The following is a 21,185-nucleotide window of genomic DNA, read 5'->3' on the forward strand; positions in this document are numbered from 1 at the left end:
GGGCACTCCCAGAACAACCAGGAGTATTTGTCAATCACTCCATCAATGTGCATCTCGCGCAAAACCACAAAAAGAACTTTATATAGGTGCAGGCAGGATTCCTGGGTGGCTACTTTGATGCTTTTGTCCTGCGACAGTTCAAGCTCCCTCATGTTTTCACACCTGGAAGCAGACTTAAAGGATGGTTCTAGATGGCAAGGGATACCCACTGCAAATTTGGCTCATGACACCAATTAGAAACCCCAATACTGAAGCACAGCAGCACTATAATGAATGCCATATCACCACCAGAAGTGTGAATGAACAAGCCTTCAGCATGCTGAAGATGTGCTTCAGGCACCTGGACGTATCTGGAGGTGCCCTTGTATGCAGCAGCCAGGGTCTCATTGTGGTTTGCCATGCTCTGTACAACACTGAACCTACAGGAGGAACATGGCAAAGAGCTCAGACCTTCCTCAGATGATCCAGAGGAGAAGGAGGAAGTCAAATAGGAAATTTGAAAGGAATGAACCCCCCACATTGCTGCCTGGGATGCCAGGGATGCCCGTATTAATGCAAAGTTCACTTAGGTTGCACCAGTGCATCAAGTCAGCAGCATAAGCAATGGCCACTCTTCCCCCTTCTCACACCCCTGCCAATGCCACAGACACAATGCGATCCTGCAACAAACCAACCACCCCTGTAACAACCTTCCAGGGCCACCATGAATTCCTGTTCTCACATTTATCATCAAACAAGTTGTGAAGGCCATTTACCAACAAGCACCCAAGGATGGACAAAACGGGGAAGTAGTGGAAAAGAATATGATCTGAATAAGTAACAAAAACCTAATCAGCACAACATTTTATCAGACACCCATGTGCATACCGTTGTGCAACTACAGTGCCTTACTCTTCCTTCCTCTGCTACTCCTGTGTGCAACCGGTGTGTCTTCAGCAGGGATAGAGGGAGCCTGCTCTGACTGTTGAGATTCAGTGGTGAGTAACTGACCTCCTGACTCCCCAAAGCCTGACCACCAATTACAAGGCACAAGTTAGGAGTGTGATGGAATACTCTCCACTTGCCTGGATGGGTGTAACTCCAACAACACTCAAGAAGCTCGACACCATCCAAGACAAAGCAGCCCACTTGATTGACACCTCATTCACTGGCTTAAACATTCATTCCCTCCATCACCGGCACATAGTGGCAGCAGTGTGCACCATCTACAGAGTCATAGATTCATAGAGTCATTTATGCCACAAAAAGGAGGCCATTCAGCCCATCAAGTCCATGTCAGCTCTCCGTGGAGCTATCCAGTCAGTCCCACTCCCACGCTCGATCCCCGTAGCCCTGCAAGTCTATTCCCTTCAAGTGGCCATCCAATTTCCTTTTGAACTCATTGATTACCTCCAATTCACCACCCTTGTGGGTAGTGACTTCCAGATCATTACCATCAACTGCGTAAAAAAGTTATTCTTCGTATTCCCCTTGCATCTCTTGCCCAAAACCTTCAATCTGTGTCCCTTAGTCCTTGTACCATTAGTTAATGGGAGCAGTTTATCCATGTCTACTGGATGTACTGCAGCAACTCACCAAGGCTCCTTAGACAGGACCTCCCAAACCCTCGAACTCTATCACCTAGAAGAACAAGGGCAGCAGAAGCATGGGAACATTACCACCTGCAAGTTCCCCTCCAAGTCACTCACTATCCTGACTTGGAACAATACCGCCATCCTTTTACTGTCATTGGTTCAAAATCATGGAATGTCCACCCTAACAGCACTGTGGGTATACCTACACCACAGGGATTACATCGGTTCAAGAAGGCAGCTCACCACCAACTTCCCAAGGGCATTTACTAGATTGATACCTGGAATGAGCAGGTTGTCTCATGAGGAAAGGTTGGACAGACTGGGCTTGTTTTCACTGGTGTTTAGAAGAGTGCAGGGAGACTTGATTGAAGTTTATAAGGTCCTGAATGGTCTTGACAAGGTGGATGTGAAAAGGATGTTTCCTCTTGTGGGTGAATCTAGAACTAGCGGGCACTGTTTTAAAAGTAGGGGTCACCCTTTTAGGAGAGAGATGAGGAGAATTTTTTTTCTCCGAAAGTGTTGTGCAACTTTGGAACTCTTCGCCTCAGAAGGTGGTGGAGGCAGGGTCATTGAATAATTTTAAGGCAGAGGTAGATAGATTCTTGTTAGGCAAGGGAATCAAAGGTTATTGGGGTCGATGGGAGTGTGGAATTTGAAACACAAACAACTCAGCCATAATCTTACTGAATGGCAGAGCAGGCTTGAGGGGCCAAATAGCCTACTTCTGCTCCTAATTTGTATGTTCGTATGTTCATATTTTCGTATTTAGGGATGGGCAACAAATGCTGACCTTGCCAGCGATGTTCACTCCCAAGATCAAATAATAGCAATGTTGGGAAGCTGGGACATGAGAATGTACTGCGGAATAGATAGGATGAGCATTGATGGACCTGATAGTCTTATCCCACTTGTTTTTCCCTTTGTTTTGTTTTCTTTTACAGTTTTCTTATTTTAATTCAGATATTTGGTGTCGTTTTTTGGTGGCTTTGGCTGATGGAAGGGATATTGGCTAGGACATCTGAAGAACCCTCTACTTTCCTCATGAACAGCCCTGGAATCTTTTATATCCACCAACAACTTTAATTTATATAGCACCTTTAATGTTATAAAATGTCACAAGGTTCTTCACAGGAGTCTAATCAGCCATATAAGGAGATATTAGGCAAGGTGAGCAAAAGTCTGGGCAAAGATCTAGGCTATAAGAAACATCTTAAAAGAGGGAAGAGAGGTAGAGAGGGGGAAATGTTTAGGATGGAAATTCCAGAGCTGAGGGCCCAGCCAGTTGAAGTCATGGGTACTAATGGTGGATGAAAATCAGGGATGGACAAGAAGCCAGAATTGGAGGAACAAAAGTTTCCCTGAGGCGTTGCAGGGTTGGCGGAAGTTACAGACATAGGGAGGTACCAGGCAATGCAGGGATTTGACTGTTAGCATGGGAATTTTAAATTTGAGGTATTGCTAATGTAAGTCAGCAAGCATGGAGATGATGGGTGAATAGGACTGTGAGGGAATCTTGTTTTAAATGACTTGATCAGACTCAGCTGTGATACCTAATATGGCCAAATAAGCTGTTGGTAGTCATATTCTAACCCCATATGTGAAGAATGATTGTTGGGCTAGGTGACAGAGGGCTTCTGACACCTGTGGAACATAGTCCAGCACCAACCAATGCCTTCCGGTGAGCATGGGGAAGAAAACTGGAAAAATGATCTCATGAGTCTCTAGCAATAAAACAATCAATGTAAATCTTTCAATAAAATGTTTATTAAATTCAGATCTGTTTGCCTGATACAACTTTCTAAATAATAGTGTTTTCTACAAGATTTCCACTGCTTCTAATAAATTATACAGAATTGGAAAAAAAATAGTTTTAATTATATGCTCTTGAATCGAGCAACATGTTATTTAGACATAAATTAATACCCATATGAAATGGTCCAAGTAAAATTCTTTCATCAAACCAATACATTTAATCATGATCTCAGTGACAATTAGAAACTACAAATTCCCTGAATATGATTTGCCTGGTCAGTGAAGAATAAGGATAAAGATGCCTTTCTAAAGTACCGCAATAATCAAAAGGATTCTCTCTCTCTCTGTCAGCCCTTTCTTGGCCTGGTGTGGTACTTATGCTTCACATCCTGGAACAATCCTTAAGAAGTAGGCCTTCGTTCCATTTGTTCTTTGATTTTGGTGATTCTGAAGCTTAATCTTAATTGGCTGTTTCAGGATGGATTAGATCTTTTACTTTCAAACTGTGGCATAATCCCAACTTCTTCCTCTGTTCCAGGAGTTCTGGCTCTTTCACCTTCCTTCAGGCTTTCTTCAGCTAACTGTGCAAGGTATTTCTGTCACGGAAAGAAAAGTCTTTCATAAATAACCAAAAGCTTGCAAAAAGACTCAAGATAAAACTTCTGCAAAAGTTGTGCAAATTACAAAACTAATCATAATTATGCCACACAGATTACCACCTAATCATTTAAAATTAATCCCCAGACATTTTAAATTCTGATTGGCAATAGCTCCATCATTTGAAGATAATATTCAAGCATTTTAAATATTTCCCTTTAACATCAATGTGACATTTACATCCCCTCTCATGATATTGTGACTTGAGCATCCACTCTATCTACTCTTTGAAACTGTCGAATCATCCAGTGAAAGATAATGTATAGAACAAAGTACAGCATCTTAATTTTGTAACTAAATTTAACGTATATTTGGAAGATTTTAAAAAGGAAAAACTTGCATTTATATAGAGCCTTTCACAACCACAGGATGTCCCAAAGCACTTTACAGCCAATGATGTACTTTTGAAGTCTAGTCGCTGATGTAATGTAGGAAATTTTCAACTCGCCACACACTTTAAAAAGTGGATTAGTCATTCAAGATTGCAGACCAGTAATATTAGACTAACTTCTAAAACAGTATGGATTGCCATGGGGCACCTCAACTCAGCAGTACTATACTACTAGACAGTAAAATATTGACACCAATCCTTCTTTAACAAGTATAGGATTGTTTCACAGATCTCTGAAGTGGTGGAGAACTGTTACACAGATCATCGGGGAAGTTCACTACTGTTATATTGATAAAAACCACAGAATACTATAAAACATCTCTATCTAGAAAGTATAGGACTGTTACACTGATCTCCTTAGCAGCAGAGGTCCATTATACCATTTACTTAGGTAGGACAATATTGCAGAAAACATGAAACAAAAAAATAATCCTGAACAGAGTAAATCAACCATGATAATAATGTAAACAAAAGCATACTTCTAATACTCAGCATTATTAACCTAGATGAGTGGATCCCCTGTAATGTTGCATCAGTGAGTCAGAGGTTAGAATGTTGTGAGGAGCAGTGGAGAGGAAATTGCTGTTGATGTTCTAACTGAGGGTTAACTATGAATTACTGAATGTTTGCTCATGAATTTGGTGTTTTCAATCCATGTGCCAAAAGATTCTACAGGGTCAATCAGCCTGGTTAAGATCATGTCTTGAGACTTCCCATACAACTCCCACCCCTCACCATTTTAATATATTCTGGCTGCAGATCTGGTGCCTGCTCCAGATAAGTGGGGATCCTACTTAAAAGATCAACATTTCCAGGAGAGGTGGGCACTGCTGAGGCAGGTCAGAGACCTCAAGGGTGTCTCAACTTGGAGACATAAAATTAAGTTAATAATGCAGAGCGGGGAAGGTGGAAGCAAAATTGAAGTGAAAGCTCTGTGGGCAGTCGTTGGAGCCGCAGAACTGGCCTTCCTTCCTGCAGGCCTATTAGTGGGGCATGGACCCTCTGGCTCCGATGCCCCCCAGCCTGCTGCAGGGAAACTGCTTCCATGGAATTGGCAGCCTCCCCGTGCATCAGGGGATCACTATGCTGCTGGCAAAATGCCAGCGAGACCATAAAATCACCCCTAACAGGGGTCTTAAGTATTTAAAGAGGGGCAGGTAGCCAACATGCATCCTGGAGGCAGGAATGCATTGGGGAGTGACTCCCCACTACTTTCCCGGCCTCCCACCCTCCAACCGTGTCTCCAAGGGGCTGGGAAAAGGGGCCAAGGTGTTCAGGAAAGATAAGGAAGGAAAGAAAGGAGGAGGAATGGCAGTATTGACGAAGTAGAATGTTACCGTGCTGGAGAGAGAGGATGTCCGAGACGGGTCAAGGACAAAACCTATTTGGTTAGAACTAAGAAACAATAGAGGTCCCATTGCACTACTGATATATTCCATAGGCCATCAATTGGTGGGAAAGATATAGAGGAACAAATTTATAAAGAAATTATAGGAAGGTGCAAAAATTATAGGCTTGTTATAATGAGGGCTTTAATTATCCTAATATAGTCTGGGATAGTGATAATATAATGGGCAAAGAGGGTTAAGAGTTTCTGAAGTGTGCTCAGGAGAATTTTCGAGATCAGTATGTTTCCAGTTCAACGAGGAAGGAGGCATTGCTGGATCTCGTTCTGGGGAATGAGGTAGGAACATTTAGGGGACAGTGATCATAATATCATAAGGTTTAGGTTAGCTATGGAAAAAAGACAAGCAATCCAGAGTAAAAATAATTAATTAAGGGAGGGTGCCATTTCAATGGGGTGAGAATGGATCTGGCCCAAGTAAATTGGAATCAAAGATTGGCAGGAAAAACTGGAACAGAATAATTTGCTGCCTTTAAAGAAGAGATAGTTTGGGTACAATCGAGGTACATTCCCATGAGGAGGAAAGGTAGGACAAACAAAGCTAGAGCTCCCTGGATGACAAAAGAGATGGAGAATAACTTGAAGCAGAAAAAGGGCTTGTTTGACAAGATGTCAGACTGATAATGCAAATGAGAAGGAGGCTGAATGTAGAAGGTTCAGAGGTGAAGTGAAAAAATAAGAGCAGCAAAGAAAGAATATGGGAAGAGACTCGCAGCTAACATAAAAGGGAATCCAAAAGTCTTCTTTCGGCATATTGATAATAAAAGGGTGGTAAAAGGAGGAGTGGGGCTGAATGGGGACCAAAAAGGGGATTTACGCATGGAGACAGATGGTGAGGTACTAAATGAAAACTTTGCATCTATCTTTACCAAGGAAGACGATGCTGCCAAAGACATAGTCAAAGAGGAGGTAGTTGAGACACTGGATGGGCTAAAAATTGAGGTATTAGAAAGGCTGGCTGTACTTAAAGTTGGTAAGTCATCTGGACTAGGTCAGATGCATCTGAGCATACTGAGGGAAGTAAGGGTGGAAATTGCAGAGGCACTGGCCATAATCTGTCATAGAGTTTTACTGCACAGAAACAGGCCCTTCGGCCCAACGTGCCTGCACCGACCATCAAGCACCTGTCCAATCTAATCCCATTTTCCTGCACTTGGCCCGTAGCCTTGTATGCTATGGCGTTTCAAGTGCTCATCTAAATACTTCTTAAATGTTGTGACGGTTCCTGCCTCTACCACCCCTTCAGGCAGCGTGTTCCAGATTCCAACCACCCTCTGGGTGAAAATTTTTTTCCTCAACTCCCCTCTAAACTTCCTGCCTCTTACCTTAAATCTATGCCCCTTGGTTATTGAAACCTTTGCTAAGGGAAAAGGTTTCTTCCTATCTATCCTATCAATACCCCTCATAATTTTGTATACCTCAATCAGGTCCCCCCTCAGCCTTCTCCACTCCAAGGAAAACAACCACAGCCTATCTAGTCTCACTTCATAACTGAAATGCTCCAGCCCAGGCAACATCCTGGTGGATCTCCTCTGCACCCTCTCCAGTGCAATCACATCCTTCCTGTAGTGTGGTGACCAGAACTGTACACAGTACTCCAGCTGTGGCCTAACCAGTGTTTTATGCAGCTCTAACATAACCTCCCTGCTCTTATAGTCTATGCCTCGGCTAATAAAGGAAAGTATCCCATATGCCTTCCTAACTACCTTATCTACCTGTGCTGCTGCCTTCAGTGATCTATGGACAAGTACACCAAGGTCCCTCTGTACTTCCTAGGGTCCTACCATCCATTGTATATTCCCTTGCCTTGTTAGTCCTCCCAAAGTTCTCAGGATTAAATTCCTTCTGCCACTGCTCCACCCATCTTACCAGCCCAACTATATCGTCCTGTAATCTAAGGTTTTCCTCCTCATTATTTACGACACCACCAATTTTCGTGTCGTCTGCGAACTTACTGATCATACTTCCTATATTCACGTCTAAATCATTAATGTACACTACCAACAGCAAGGGTCCCAGCACCGATCCCTACAGTACCCCACTGGTCACAAGCCTCCATCAGCAAAAACAACCCTCAACCATCACCCTCTGCCTCCTTCCACTAGACTAATTTTGGATTCAATTTACCAAATTACCCTGGATCCCATGGGCTCTTCCAATCCTCCTTAGGAACAAGGTTGGTGCCAGAGGAATGGAGAATTGCAAACGTCACACCCTTGTTCAAAAAAGGGTGTAAGGATAAGCCCAGCAACTACAGGCCAATTGGTTTAACCTTGGTAGTGGGAAAGCTTTTAGAAATTATAATCCGGGACATAATTAACAGTCACTTGGACTAATATGGATCAATTAACTAAAGCCAGCAGAGATTTGGTAAGGGAAAATCGTGTTTAACTAACTTGCTTTTTGATGAGGTATCAGAGAAGGTTGATGAGGGTAATGTAGTTAATATGGTGTACATCGGCTTCTAAAAGCAGTTGATAAAGTGCCACATAACAGGCTTATCAGCAAAGTTAAGGACCATGGAATAAAAGGGACTGTGACAGTATTATATATGAAGATGACTGAGTGACAGGAATCAGAGTAGCGGTGAATTCTTTGAACTGGAGGAAGCTATTGTGGTATTACCCTTTTTGGCATCTATATTAATGATCTAGACTTGGGTGTGCAGGGGCAATTAAAAAATTTGGAGATGACACAAAACATGAAAGTATCGTGAACTGTGAGGAGGATAGTGACAGACTTCAAGAAGTCATAGACAGGCTGGTGGAATGAGTGGGCACGTGGCAAATGAAATTTAATGCGGAGAAGTATAAAATGATTCATTTTGGTAGGAAGAACAAGGCGAGGCAATATAAAATAAAGGGCACAATTCTAAAGTGGGTGCAGGAGCAGAGGAATCTGGGGGTGTAAGTGCACAAATTGTTGAAGGTGGCAGGGCAGGTTGAAAAAGTGGTTAATAAGGCACACAGAATCCTGGGCTTTATGAATACAAAAGCAAAGAAATTATGGTGAACCTTTATTAAAAACTGGTTCGGCCTCAAGTGGAGTACTGTGTTCAATTCTGGGCACCACACTTTAGGAAGGATGTGAAGGCATTAGAGTATTAGTGGTAGATTAATTATATTGTTAAAGACACACAAGTGAAAGGCATTGTTTAATTAAGGACTTAGAGGGGATAGCAAGAGAGCCTGCTGGGACACCGATGGTTAAACAGGAGGCAGAGATATGTAATGTTGCATTTTGTGAATAAACCGACTACCAAGAAAAGGATCTGTGTCTAGCTTCATTCTTCACCATTTGGCTTGGATCCGTGTAGCATAGAGAGAGTGCAGAAAAGATTTACGAGACTAGTCCGAGGGATAAGGGACTTCAGTTTTGTGGAGGTCTGGAGAAGCTGGGGTTGTCTTTCTCAGAAAAGAGAAGGTTGAGAGGAGATTGAATAGCGGTATTCCAAATCATGAGGGGTCTGGATGAAGTAGATAGGGAGAAATTGTTCCCACTGGCGGAAGGGTTGAAAACCAGAAAACACTATCTAAGGTGAATGGAAAAAGAACCAAAGGTGACATGAGGAAAAATTGTTTTGCACAGCAAGCAGTTAGGATCTGGAATGATAATCGTCTGTATAAGGAAAGGGCGGGGAAGTGGGACTAGTTGAGTTGCTCTTGCAGAGAGCCAGCACTGACATGACAGGCTGAATGGTCTCCTTCTGTGTCGTAACTATTCTATGGCAATGTAAAGTTTAATGGATCACATATGATCTGTAGAAAGAATGGACATTGGTGGCCTAACTGGCCTTCTCTTGTTTCCAGTTTGTTTATGTTCTTATATTATTTGATTCATTGGAAAATGTCAGGTTATACGGAACTTCTCCTTCCCAATGAGATGGAAGTGATTTATTTCCATAAGGCACTACATGCAGTTACACACTGCTGACTAATAGAATTTAACCAGGTGAAGTTAGTAAGCATTGAGACACCCACCTGTTGTTTTCTGATTAGGGGTAAACTGAGTCAACGTTCTAAACATGCAGGTTGTCTTCATTGGAGCACTTTTAACAATCTATTTATATTTGAACATGTACCACGTGGCCAACTGTATCTCTGTAGTTATGTAAGATAAAGTCAGCAATCTTACATCTCCTGGAGTGTTGTTTTTGCTCCCTGTGGATGTCCTCCATGAGACCCAAGCCCTTCGTTTGACCCTTTGTTAATTTTAATGTAATGCCTTTAAGGGCTAACTAGTGAGATATTCAATCTGAGTGTACTGACTGGTTTTGTGCTTCCTGTACTGGACTGTCTCCAAGAAACAGTCATCTAGTTACCATGCTCCATGAAATTTGGATTTGTGTCAGCTATTTTTTGCTCCGGCCAGAGAACTAAACATTCCAAATTTAATGAGTAACCCTATATCTAGTCAATTATTTCAGACTGTGATGTTGCTTCATTTGAAGTCTGGAAGTACTAACCCTTAAGGGACTTCCAGTACTGCTGTGGCATTAATGTCAGTAATGCCAGTGACATTACAAACCAGCGGAAAAACTCCTGATCCTTTTAAAGCATAGCGGTGTGTCACAGTCACGAATAGCAGTACTTCCATTTAATTCATTTTATATAAGAAACACAAAGCTAGTGCTATCCTAACGACAGTCCATTAGCACTAAAGCACGACAAGATGCCTTACCCAGGCACTTGATTTTCCAATGAGATTTAAGTGCGTGTCCATGTTCCCCTTTACTTCATCAATACACTCCAGAAAATGTAGTGTTTTTTTGCTATGTTTGATTGAACTGAAATCTTCTACAATGTGTACCTACAATAACCCCCACTGCCTTCACAATCTATTTTCTTAAGACAAAAGTGACCCATTCCTGCATCTGTTCCTGTCCCAGGCCTCATAGCAGCCCAGAGACAGGCAGGGTACTTACTGATTGTATGTAGATTTAACCAGTTTAAATTTTAAGAAAAATATTTTTGGATCACTTCACATAGGATAATTAACAGTAGAACCAAATTCTGGTGAAGGGTTACAACTAGACATTAAACTGTGTTTTTTCTTGTTAGAAGCTAATCAATCCACTGTGCATTTCAAACATTTGTTTTCTTGAAACATATAAGACTGCAAGTTACTGTAGGTGGCAATGGCGGACAAATGCATTTAAAATAAATGGGTTAACGCAATCCACAAATTCTCTGCTAATGCAATCCCCTTTTCAAAAAAACATTCCACTGTTACTCTCCAGTCCTGTGAGCCAACTGCTCCTTCCGCTTCACCTCAGCTCCCTTGCTTCGCACTTTTCTAAAACTTATCCTAACCTAATCTGGTGTTCCACTTTTTGTACTGACATTTTTCCTTTCACTTCAACCTTGCCATATTTTGCTACTTCCATGATGCTCCCCCACATTTAGCTCACCAACTTGGACAAAATTAGTTTGGTTTTAAGTTCCAAGCTTCTAAAAAAAAAAAACACTTCTGACTCTAGGGCCGTTCTGATTCAGACATGTTTCACCTGAGCGATACTCAGTCTGCAGGACATGGAGAGAAGGTCCTCCTTCATCTGAGTGAGAGCAAGCATCCGTTAATAACCAAAGTCAACCATCCAATGGCAGAATTACTGCAAGGCTCCAGAGTCTCCACCTGACACTCCTTTGCCCTGTTAACCCTGATTTTTCACCACAGTGAAATGAAAACACACAAGTTTAATCATAGTGCAACAACATCCCCATTACTTTATCACATAACAGTTTGATGTCACATGCAACAGAATCACCCACAAAGTGACATCACCGACATGCAGGTCTGTGCTCACAGCCACCCCTACAGGTTACTCCCCCTGTGGCTGAGGATGAGATTGAAGCAGGCTGCTTGCTAGTGCCTGTCTGGGTCTAAGCTGCCCATGGCAGTCAGCCTCAGTGCAGAGGTACTTGGGGGGCACCTCCAAAGACTGCTGCACTGGCATCATTGCAGGGGCAGCCTCTTTCACAAGGCTGACTCTGCAGATGCTTTGTCTGTCGGAGGGGCCCTGGAGTCAGATGATGACGGAGTCCATGAAGGGTGGCCCCCTCATCACCATCTCTTGCCACATCTGTCCATTCATGGCACCCTTGATCTCTAGAGGGAACCACCAGCTGGGGCACAGCTGGCATCCACTCCAGACAGCAGCATGCATTCTGTCCATATCAGAGCACTATTCCTGCAACCACTGTGAGTGCTGCCACACATGGCTCTGAGGTTAGCCACTCTCTCAAGAGAGGAGCTTAAGCATTCAAAGCACAGAGACATTATGGAGTACATGAGATGAATAGACTCCTCTATTCTCATCCCATAACTCCTCAGTGCCTCAGGTAACTGACATGTGGACACACATCTCACACTGGTTCTCCAGGTAGAGCCTGTTTTGTGACTCCCCAGGCTCTGCATCCCCACCCTGCTGAGCAGGGCTGTGCCTGTCCTCCATCCTCCGAGGGGAACTGGCCACATCTGACACTGCCTCCACCGTATCCTCCTGCTCTGACATGAACTGTGCTTCACCCTATGCCACCATCTCTAATAATGCATGAGGACCCACCAAGGTGTGAGTATCTGTGCTGGTGGACAGTGTGCAAGAAAGATGTGACGGTGCAGGCTCTGGGGTGTCTTCCTCCTCTGACTGCTTTAGAACATGGTGGTGGTGTCTTAATTCCTTCTCCTCTGCAGCTGGCCCTGTGGGAGATATAAGAGAAGGTGGTCATGAGAAATCAGCACAATAATCAGATGCTTCTATTGTTTGAAATAATGAGATGGCAGCTTATGCACTGACAGCTCATCACACATGGAGGATTGCTATGCATCCCCTGAACCTGGAGATGTTGAGATCTTTTCACACTGTCTAGGTTAGACTCTCATTTCTCCATCTCCAACATCCTTGTAACTTGCCACTCTGGCCAGATCAAGGGTCAGCACCTCAAAAATGCATCAGTGACATGAACAGAAGAACCCCACTGTCCAAGCGTGTCTCCCTGGCATTGTTCTCCCATTCGGCCTGTGAGGTGAAGAAAGATGCCATTAGGACAACATTCCTTTCCCTCACATCTTGCAAGTTCATTCACATAGAACATTGCAGAATTCCCTGTCATCCCACTGTCCAATAGTGCTCAGATAATGACCTATGCTTATGGGTCATCAGTGATGCAATGTACAAATCTCTTCTATGGTCAGGAGAACACTATGCACCCACAGGAGACCCCTCTCTTTCACACATTGGTGACTGCTGACCAGGAGGCATGCCATCTGCATCTATCTTTGGGCTCACCTCTCTTACACTGAACCCATTTCCTCCTCATCAGTCCTCTGCTGTTGACCTTATGAGCCACCTGCAGCTATGCCTTCTTGGCCAGCCTTGCAAGCTTTCTTATGCCACTTGCATGGAACAGGATACTTCTCTATGCTATCACTGCCTCCAGAAGTACCTCAAATAGGAATGCAAAAATACCTACCTACCTACCTACCTACCTACCTACCTACCTACCTACCTACCTACCTACCTACCTACCTACCTACCTACCTACCTACCTACCTACCTACCTACCTACCTACCTACCTACCTACCTACCTACCTACCTACCTACCTACCTACCGCACAGCTGCATCAATGACACAAACGACAACCACAGCAATAGCTGTCGCTTGTCCTTTAAATCCGGCCTGCTGCTGCCAGTGTCCCGCCTCCTTCCTGTGACCGCCACTACTAATTGGATAGCAAACACAACTCAATTAAGATTGCAACGTGTGCACATTGCCAACACGGTGCGGTGTAATGATCAGGAAATGAAAACGATGTCGGGGTCCCGCCCCGGAATTGAAATCCTGCTCATATAGTCTACAAGCAATGACAAGTTCTTAACTGAACTTTTATTCATAATTTATCCCCACATGGGCTTTTTAGATCTTAAGCATAGAACTATCAGATCAAAGTGTTCAGATGGAAGTAGCAAGTATTTATACTGAGAATTCATTTCCTTTGAAATATGCCCTTATAAGTACACAACTGAAAGTTCTAAAGAACTTGCAATATAACATATGTTTTTTGTTTAACTTAATTACCAAAGTTTTGATATAAAGCTCTCCATTAATCTTGTCTAAGGGTTCTTTGATCTTAATTTCCATCTCATGTTGGTGTTAATTCAAGCGCACAAGGAAGGGAATATTATTCTGCAATAAATTCTTTTTTTGCTTCACTCGGCATATGTCAGTCGCTTAAATGATTATTAGCTAGGATTCTCCACATTAAAAAGATTTGCAAGGTTGGAGGCAGCTAAATGGAATTTGTAAGCATTGGGCTTTTGTTGTGTGCTGGAGGCTGAGAGATTCAGGACAGACTATATAGTTGCTTTAATCTTATTTACTTTGATTCAAATCTCCAGGGAGCTTTGGGGGGTGTGGGGGAGGGGTTCGGTGTTGAGGATTTAAATGAATTCACAGAAACGGCCAATTTTATAGTCCTTTCTGGAAATTCAAGTGAATTTGAAAAAAACATAACTGAAAGCCCCAGTTGAAAAGCACCTGTAAAAATGCAAGTAAATGAACTAATCAGCTACCTAGCCAGTCACTGTGAGCCATTACAGCTAAGGTGTGTGTAATTTCTTGAAAAATGGAGAGACACCATTAATTTTAATGGATGAAAAATCATAGGAGGCACATGCCTGAATTTCCGATATGTGCTACTGGAGGGCACCGAAAGGGAGAATTTACCCCAGGGTGTAAAGTAGGAATGATGATCATGGACTGCAGATTGCATTTGTCACAGTTAGTGCTTTCTATGGAATGCAGGGGCAAGCCACCAATGTCCAGAGGATGAAGCAGATAGAGATCAACACGGAATTGAAAACCAAGTGAGTCTGGAAAGACATATGACGGTATTGATGAGCTCCATGATAAGAAATTCGATTAAACATGAATAACAGTTGCCTGCCAAATATGTCATTAATGACTGATGATAAAGTAAGTCACAGATGTCAGATGGGTTTTGCTTAGGTGCCTTAGTATAGTTAACCCTCATTGCTCCAATGTGTAAATAAAGCATAAATGATAGTAATAAGGATGGCTGAGAATTTACACAGCAGGATACAAGAAAGAAGCCTAAAATCATGTAATGAGAATCACCCAAGGCTGACTATAATTATTGACTCTTACAGTTGTAATGCATCCAGGAGCTTTCAGACATTCTGTACACAAAGGGCTGGATTTTGGGTAGGAGGCGAGGCTCCTGACGCCAGGCCGAAAAGGCGGAGGGAACCTGACTTCTGCCTTTTCGCGGCGCGCTGGAGCGATCTTCCAGTATTTTTAAATGTAAATTTCAGGAGGTGGGATCCTTGTCCCTTTAAAGACGGGGATCCCACCCCCAAGAGCTGCTGGACAATTCAAGGGCTGGCAGTGCCACTAGGAGTGTTGTGCCAGTACGGTAGAGGCCTTGGACTCAGGCCCAGCGGTGGAAGCCCAGACTCAGGTAAGTGAGTCGGAGTGGCTGGGGCCAGTCTGGAAGGCCTTGGTGAAAGGGTCTGGGGGGTGGTCTTGTGGTCCAGGGGAGGAGTGTCCCAGGGGGTGAATTGGTTCCCAGAGGGTGTCCTCTATGGGCCACAAATTGCCCACAGAGGAGGGACCCCCCCCCCCCCAAACTCGCAGGAAGGGCACCTCATCTTACAAGGCATCCTCCCCGTGCAGTAGGGGCCCATCCCCCAGCCACTGGTAAGATCCCAGGGGTGGTGGGCAGTGGCTCTTAATTGGCCATTAATAGGCCACTTAAAGGCTTCGGTTGGCCTCTAGGCGGGAAGGCCATTGTTGGCCTATCCCGCCGCAGGAAGATTGCTGGGCGACGGGGCCTCCACCCCACCGCTACTGCCACCCATCACAATACTCCATACGCCCCACCTCCAATCCTGCCGGGGAACCCGTTAAATCCAGCCCAAAATGCTTGGAAGTGATCCAAGAGATGCATAAGGCCATAAAAATATGCCTCTACTTAATGTAATTCACACAGATTTTCACTCACTCATTCAATGCATATTTCTGTTATTCTTATAGAAAAAGGTTACTTCCAACCAAAGGCATAGAACACAGATGGGTGAAGGTTATCAGCAGACCAAACTTCCAAACCCTGAGAAAACATTATCATGGAGAGGATTGGTTGAGAAGCTGTACTTGGCATTGATGATGTACAAACTGAAGGAGAGGAATGCACTTCAGGTTTGTGAAATTGTAATCAACCACAACAATAGAACAACAGCTTGTATTTATATAGCACCTTAACTTCAGAGAATCCCAAGACACTTCAGAGGCATTATAAAACAAAAAAAAAATGACACCAAGCCAGATGGACAGATGGACCAAAAGCTTGGTCAAAGAGGTAGGTTTTAAGGAGTGTCTTAAAGGATATTTATGATGATACTTCTATATTTTCTGTTAAGTATTTTTTGAGGACTCATGTATTTTAGAATTATGGACATTGCTTTATTTGGGAAAACTGAAAAGGATTCCATGGATTTTTTTTCATTGGGGTCATTAAAAGGACACTGAGATGTCTTGTTTGAAAACAACATTTACTAGAAGTCACCTGTCTTCAGATAAATACCCAGCAGGGGCTTTTTGACTTAGGGAGAGGTGACAGATCAAGATTTATAGGGGTCAGGAGGCTTGACTCTTGAGATATTGTTTTTGGTTTCGCTTTGGACAGTGCGTTGGGGTGTGAACTCTTTTGAAGGCAGTTGGAGAAAACCAGCCAAGGGAGCAGTCACCATCAGCTCACCCTCTTCCATCTCTTTGAGAACTTCCTGCGAATCAAGTGTAAGAAACAGAGAAACTGATGCTACATTTCTCCTGGAAAGCCTGCCAAACTGATCTTCAACTTCGCCTGAAAAGAACTGTCCTAGAAAGATTTCAGTGACAGCTATCTACACTTATTTGGGACGCCAAACCAAAAAAGGACAACTGACATCTTTCCATGTCCTCTCTTTATTTTCTTCAAGAATTAGCAAGTATTTGGCCAAAGTATTCTTTTTTGTCTTTTTTTTGTACAGAGCTCTAAAGCGAAAATCTCTATTTTCAGGTTAACCGGTGTGTGTGTGTGTGTATGAGGGGCTAAGGTAAAAAGGGAACTTTCATATTTCAATCTGTGTGCTAATGCTTTGCTTCGTTACTGGTTAAATCTTGTTTTATAATAAACTGATCATTTTGCTGTTTATTAAAGAAACCTGGTTGGTGTATTTTATTCTGGGATAAAGAGTAGAGTATATGATTGACCGCATTGGTAACTGGGTAAACATTTAAATATATGTTGTGACCTGTGGAGAAGTGGAACTAGAAAAGACAGTGCACTCCTCCCACCTCAGTCATAACAAGGAGGAAAGCGAGGTAGAGAGGTGGAGAGGTTTAGGGAGGAATTTCAGAGTTTAGAGCCTAGGCAGCTGAAGGCACAGCCACCAATGGTGGAGCGATTAAAATCAGGTATGCTGAAGAGGTCAGAATTAGAGGAGCGCAGAAAACTCGGAACATTGTAGGGCTGGGGGAGATCACAGAGATAGGGAGAGGCGAGTTTATGGAGTGATTTGAAAACAAGTATTCAAATTTTCAAATCAAGGCCTTGCTTAACCAGGAGTCAGTATACGTTAACGAGCACAGGGATGATAGGTGAATGGGATTTGGCATGAGTTTGGACACAAGCAGAGAGTTTGACTGATCTCAAGTTTATGGTGGGCCGAATGTGGGAGGCCAGCCAGGAGTGCATTAGAATGGTCAAGTCTGGAGGTATTAGAGTTCTTTGAGGATGTAACAAGCAGGTTAGCACTGCAGCCTCACAGCTCCAGCGACCCGGGTTCAATTCTGGGTACTGCCTGTGTGGAGTTTGCAAGTTCTCCCTGTGTCTGCGTGAGTTTTCTCCGGGTGCTCCGGTTTCCTCCCACAAGCCAAAAGACTTGCAGGTTGGTAGGTAAATGGCCATTATAAATTGCCCCTAGTATAGGTAGGTGGTTGGGAAATATAGGGACAGGTGGGGATGTGGTAGGAATATGGGATTAGTGTGGGATTAGTATAAATTGGTGGTTGATGGTCGGCACAGACTCGGTGGGCCGAAGGGCCTGTTTCAGTGCTGTATCTCTAAGCTAAACTAAACATAAAGGGGAACCAGTATATGTAGTGTGTTTTTATTTCCAAAGGCATTCGATAAGGTGCCACATAAAAGGTTTCTGCATAAGATAAGAGCTCATGGTGTTGGGGATAATATATTAGCATGGATAGAGGATTGGCTAACTAACAGGAAACAGAGAGTTGGGATAAATGAGCCATTTTCACATTGACAAACTGTAACTAGTGGGGTGCCACAGAGATCAGTGCTGGACCTCAACTATCTACAATCTGTATTAAAGGGACCAAGTGTTCGTAGCCAAATTTGCTGATGATACAAAGTTAAGTGTGTGACGGAAATCACATCTACCAAATGCAAACATATTAATTTCATCAGATGGAACACTACTTTTGAACCCTTTTGCTGGACATCGCATAGAACTTGTTCAAAAAAAGACCACAGAGTTGGACAGCTGAAACTTGGCTGCACATTTACATTCTGAGAGACAGTTGAATAGAGAGTTAATGGAAGTGCTCACTGATTCAATTAGCAAGATTGGTCTGGGTAAACATAATTATCACCCTTCTTTGTCTGTGTAAAAGACAGAGCTACGCAACCCACCGAATGTGACTGGAGAACTTTGAGAATCCACAAACCTCACAGAAGATGCTGCATCAAAACAAAGAGCTGGTCACATGACTCACCTGCTGGCCTGACTGGGAGCTGTTTGAATTGTGCATCACAGAAAGGTTTGGAGCAGACTGCAATTTGAAGACCAAAGAGAAGGAAGCTCTCTCTCCCTGTCTCTCTCTCTCTCAAGCAAAATCCCAGGGACCCACAAAAGCAGGTGAAGTCTCAAGACAGGGGACCTCTTCAGCCTTCTGGTACCAGAGAAGCAAGTTTGAAAGTGTGCATTGCGCCCCAGCGAGAACTGCAAGACCACAATTTCAACCAAGGACTTTACAGCAAAACCAAAGACAGTAACTGAATTCCATTTACTCCTCCAAACCTCCCCTTTAATTCTTTCACCCCCTCTGTATCTATTTGTGTGTCCTTATCTCGTATGCATGCTCGCTTGGTTGTGTCACGTATTTTAGTAATTTTAACTGAGTTAGAGTGGTAAGGCTAATAAACTTACATCCCTCTTGTTTAAAGCTAAGAAAACCTGTCTGCGTGGTCGCTTTGCAATTACAATTACAATTAGAGTGCAGTGAGCAAGGACTCGCTGAGGCTGTGAGCTAAAAACACTGTGTTTTAAAATATAAACCCTGTTACGGCCAAACCAGGAAAAGGGCAAAAGGGAAGCCTGAGACCCCTTCCTCACACAGTTGTAACAAATGGGAAAGCAAGTTATGAGGAGGGCACAAAGAGTCTCCAAAGGAATATAGACATGTTAAGTGAATGGGCAAAAATTTGGCAGACGGCATATAATGTGGGAAAATGAGATGTTATCCACTTTGGTAAGAAGAATAGAAAGGCAACATATTATTTAAATGAGGAGAGACTACAGAATGCTGCGGTAGATGGATTTGGGTGCCCTCGTATATGAATCGCAAAAAGTTAGCATAAGGTACAGCAAGTAATTAGGAAGGCAAATGGAATGTTGGCCTTTATTGCAAGGAGAAATTAATATAAAAGTAGGGGAGTCTTGCTATAACTGTACAGGGCATTGGTGAGACCACACCTAGAGTACTGCATACAATTTTGGTTTCCTTATTTATGGAGGGATATACTTGCATTGGAGGCAGTTCAGAGAAGGTTCACTAGGTTGATTCCTGGGATGAAAAGTTTGTCTTATGAGGAAACGTTGAGCAGGCTGGGCCTATAGTTATTGGAGTATAGAAGAATGAGCGGTGATCTTATTGAAACATAAGATTCTGAGAGAGCTTGACAAGGTAAATGCTGAGAGGATTTTTCTCCTCGTGGGAGAATCTTGAACTAGGGGACACAGTTTCAAAATAAGGGGTCTCCCATATAAGACAGAGATAAGGAGGTATTTCTTCTCTCAGAGGGTCATTAATCTTTGGTATTCCCTACCCCAGAGAACAGTGGAGGCTGGGCCATTGAATATATTCAAGTTTGATTTCGACAGATCTTTGGTCTACAAGAGAGTTAAGGGTTATGGGGGCAGGCAGGAAAGTGGAGGTGAGCCCATGATCAAATCAGCCATGATCTTATTGAATGGCAGTGCAGGTTCGAGGGATCAAAAGTTCTATTCCTGCTCCTATTTCTTATATTCTTACGTTCTTAAAGGAATGGATGAGAGTTTCTGTAACAGAAGAACTGAGGCAGGGACAGAGTCGGGCAGTGTTATGGAGGTGGAAATAGGCCGTCATAGTGATGGCGCAGATATGTGGTTGAAAACTCCTTTCGGGGTCAAATATGGCACTGAAGTTGTGAACAGTCTAGTTCAGCCTCAGACAGTTGCCAGGGAGAGGAATGGAGTCAATGGCAATATGTCACAATCAAAGGAGCAGCAAGCCAGGAACTCCTAGAAACCCTCAGTATAGCGTTCAAAGGACTGGATTTTTGCCAGTGGCCTTTTGAGCTCACCGCTGGTCTTAAAATCTCGCCCGATGACTCTAAAGTCCTTGCCTTCTGAACTTGTGTTTTTTTCTCTAAAAATATACTTTATTTAAAAAATTTTTACAGGTACATTGCATAACCGTTAAAATTTGACATTACAGTGCAATACAGATCAGTTACTTTCAATCCAGTATGTGGCACTCTGAGGTGATTCACTACACTTACAATTACAGGTTATATTTACAATATACAACATGCTAAACATACAGCCTGAGGGGTTTTACATAGGTTCTGGCCCCTTGGTGTATTATGGTGGAGGGCCTACTTATGTTGTTGTATGCTTTGTGGGTTTAACTGCTACCCGAGGGCCTCAGCACATGACTTAAAATGTCAATCCAATACAATAATGAGAAACTGCTCTATTGTCAGAGGTGTCATTTTTCAGGTGAGATGTTAAAACTGAGGGTCTTTCTTTCAGCCTGTTCTGTCGATTCAGGTGTACATCGAAGACCCCAAGGCAATATAGGAAGCAGAGCAGGAGATTCTCCCAAAATTCTTTTCGCAAAAACAGGTTAACTGCTCTGCAGCGCATTGCTTTTTGTAGAATCTTGTTGTGGATAAAATGGTGCTGTGTTTGGCTAACTGTGCTTCAAAGCAATTCATATCACATCAAGTATTATGAGATGCATCTGAGAGTTGTGATAAGATACTGTATAAATGTAAATCGTTTCTCCCCCTTTCTTTCCACTGTATAAAGATGTCATGATCCATGTCTCAAGTGGGTAACAA

At 43.1% G+C, this 21,185-nt stretch overlaps 1 protein-coding gene across 1 annotated transcript in view; it reads right to left on the bottom strand.

Annotated features, from left to right (window-relative positions):
* Positions 1–3,472: 3,472 nt before the first annotated feature.
* Positions 3,473–21,185, bottom strand: part of rbm20 (RNA binding motif protein 20) — a 231,325-nt gene continuing 213,612 nt past the window's right edge. Inside the window, exon 14 of the mRNA XM_068053005.1 lies at positions 3,473–3,922. Coding sequence (XP_067909106.1) covers positions 3,800–3,922 — 123 coding nt within the window. The 3' untranslated portion in view covers positions 3,473–3,799. The remainder of the gene's footprint in view (positions 3,923–21,185) is intronic.

Source organism: Heterodontus francisci, chromosome 20 (assembly GCF_036365525.1).
Source record: "Heterodontus francisci isolate sHetFra1 chromosome 20, sHetFra1.hap1, whole genome shotgun sequence".
Lineage (NCBI taxonomy): Eukaryota > Metazoa > Chordata > Chondrichthyes > Heterodontiformes > Heterodontidae > Heterodontus > Heterodontus francisci.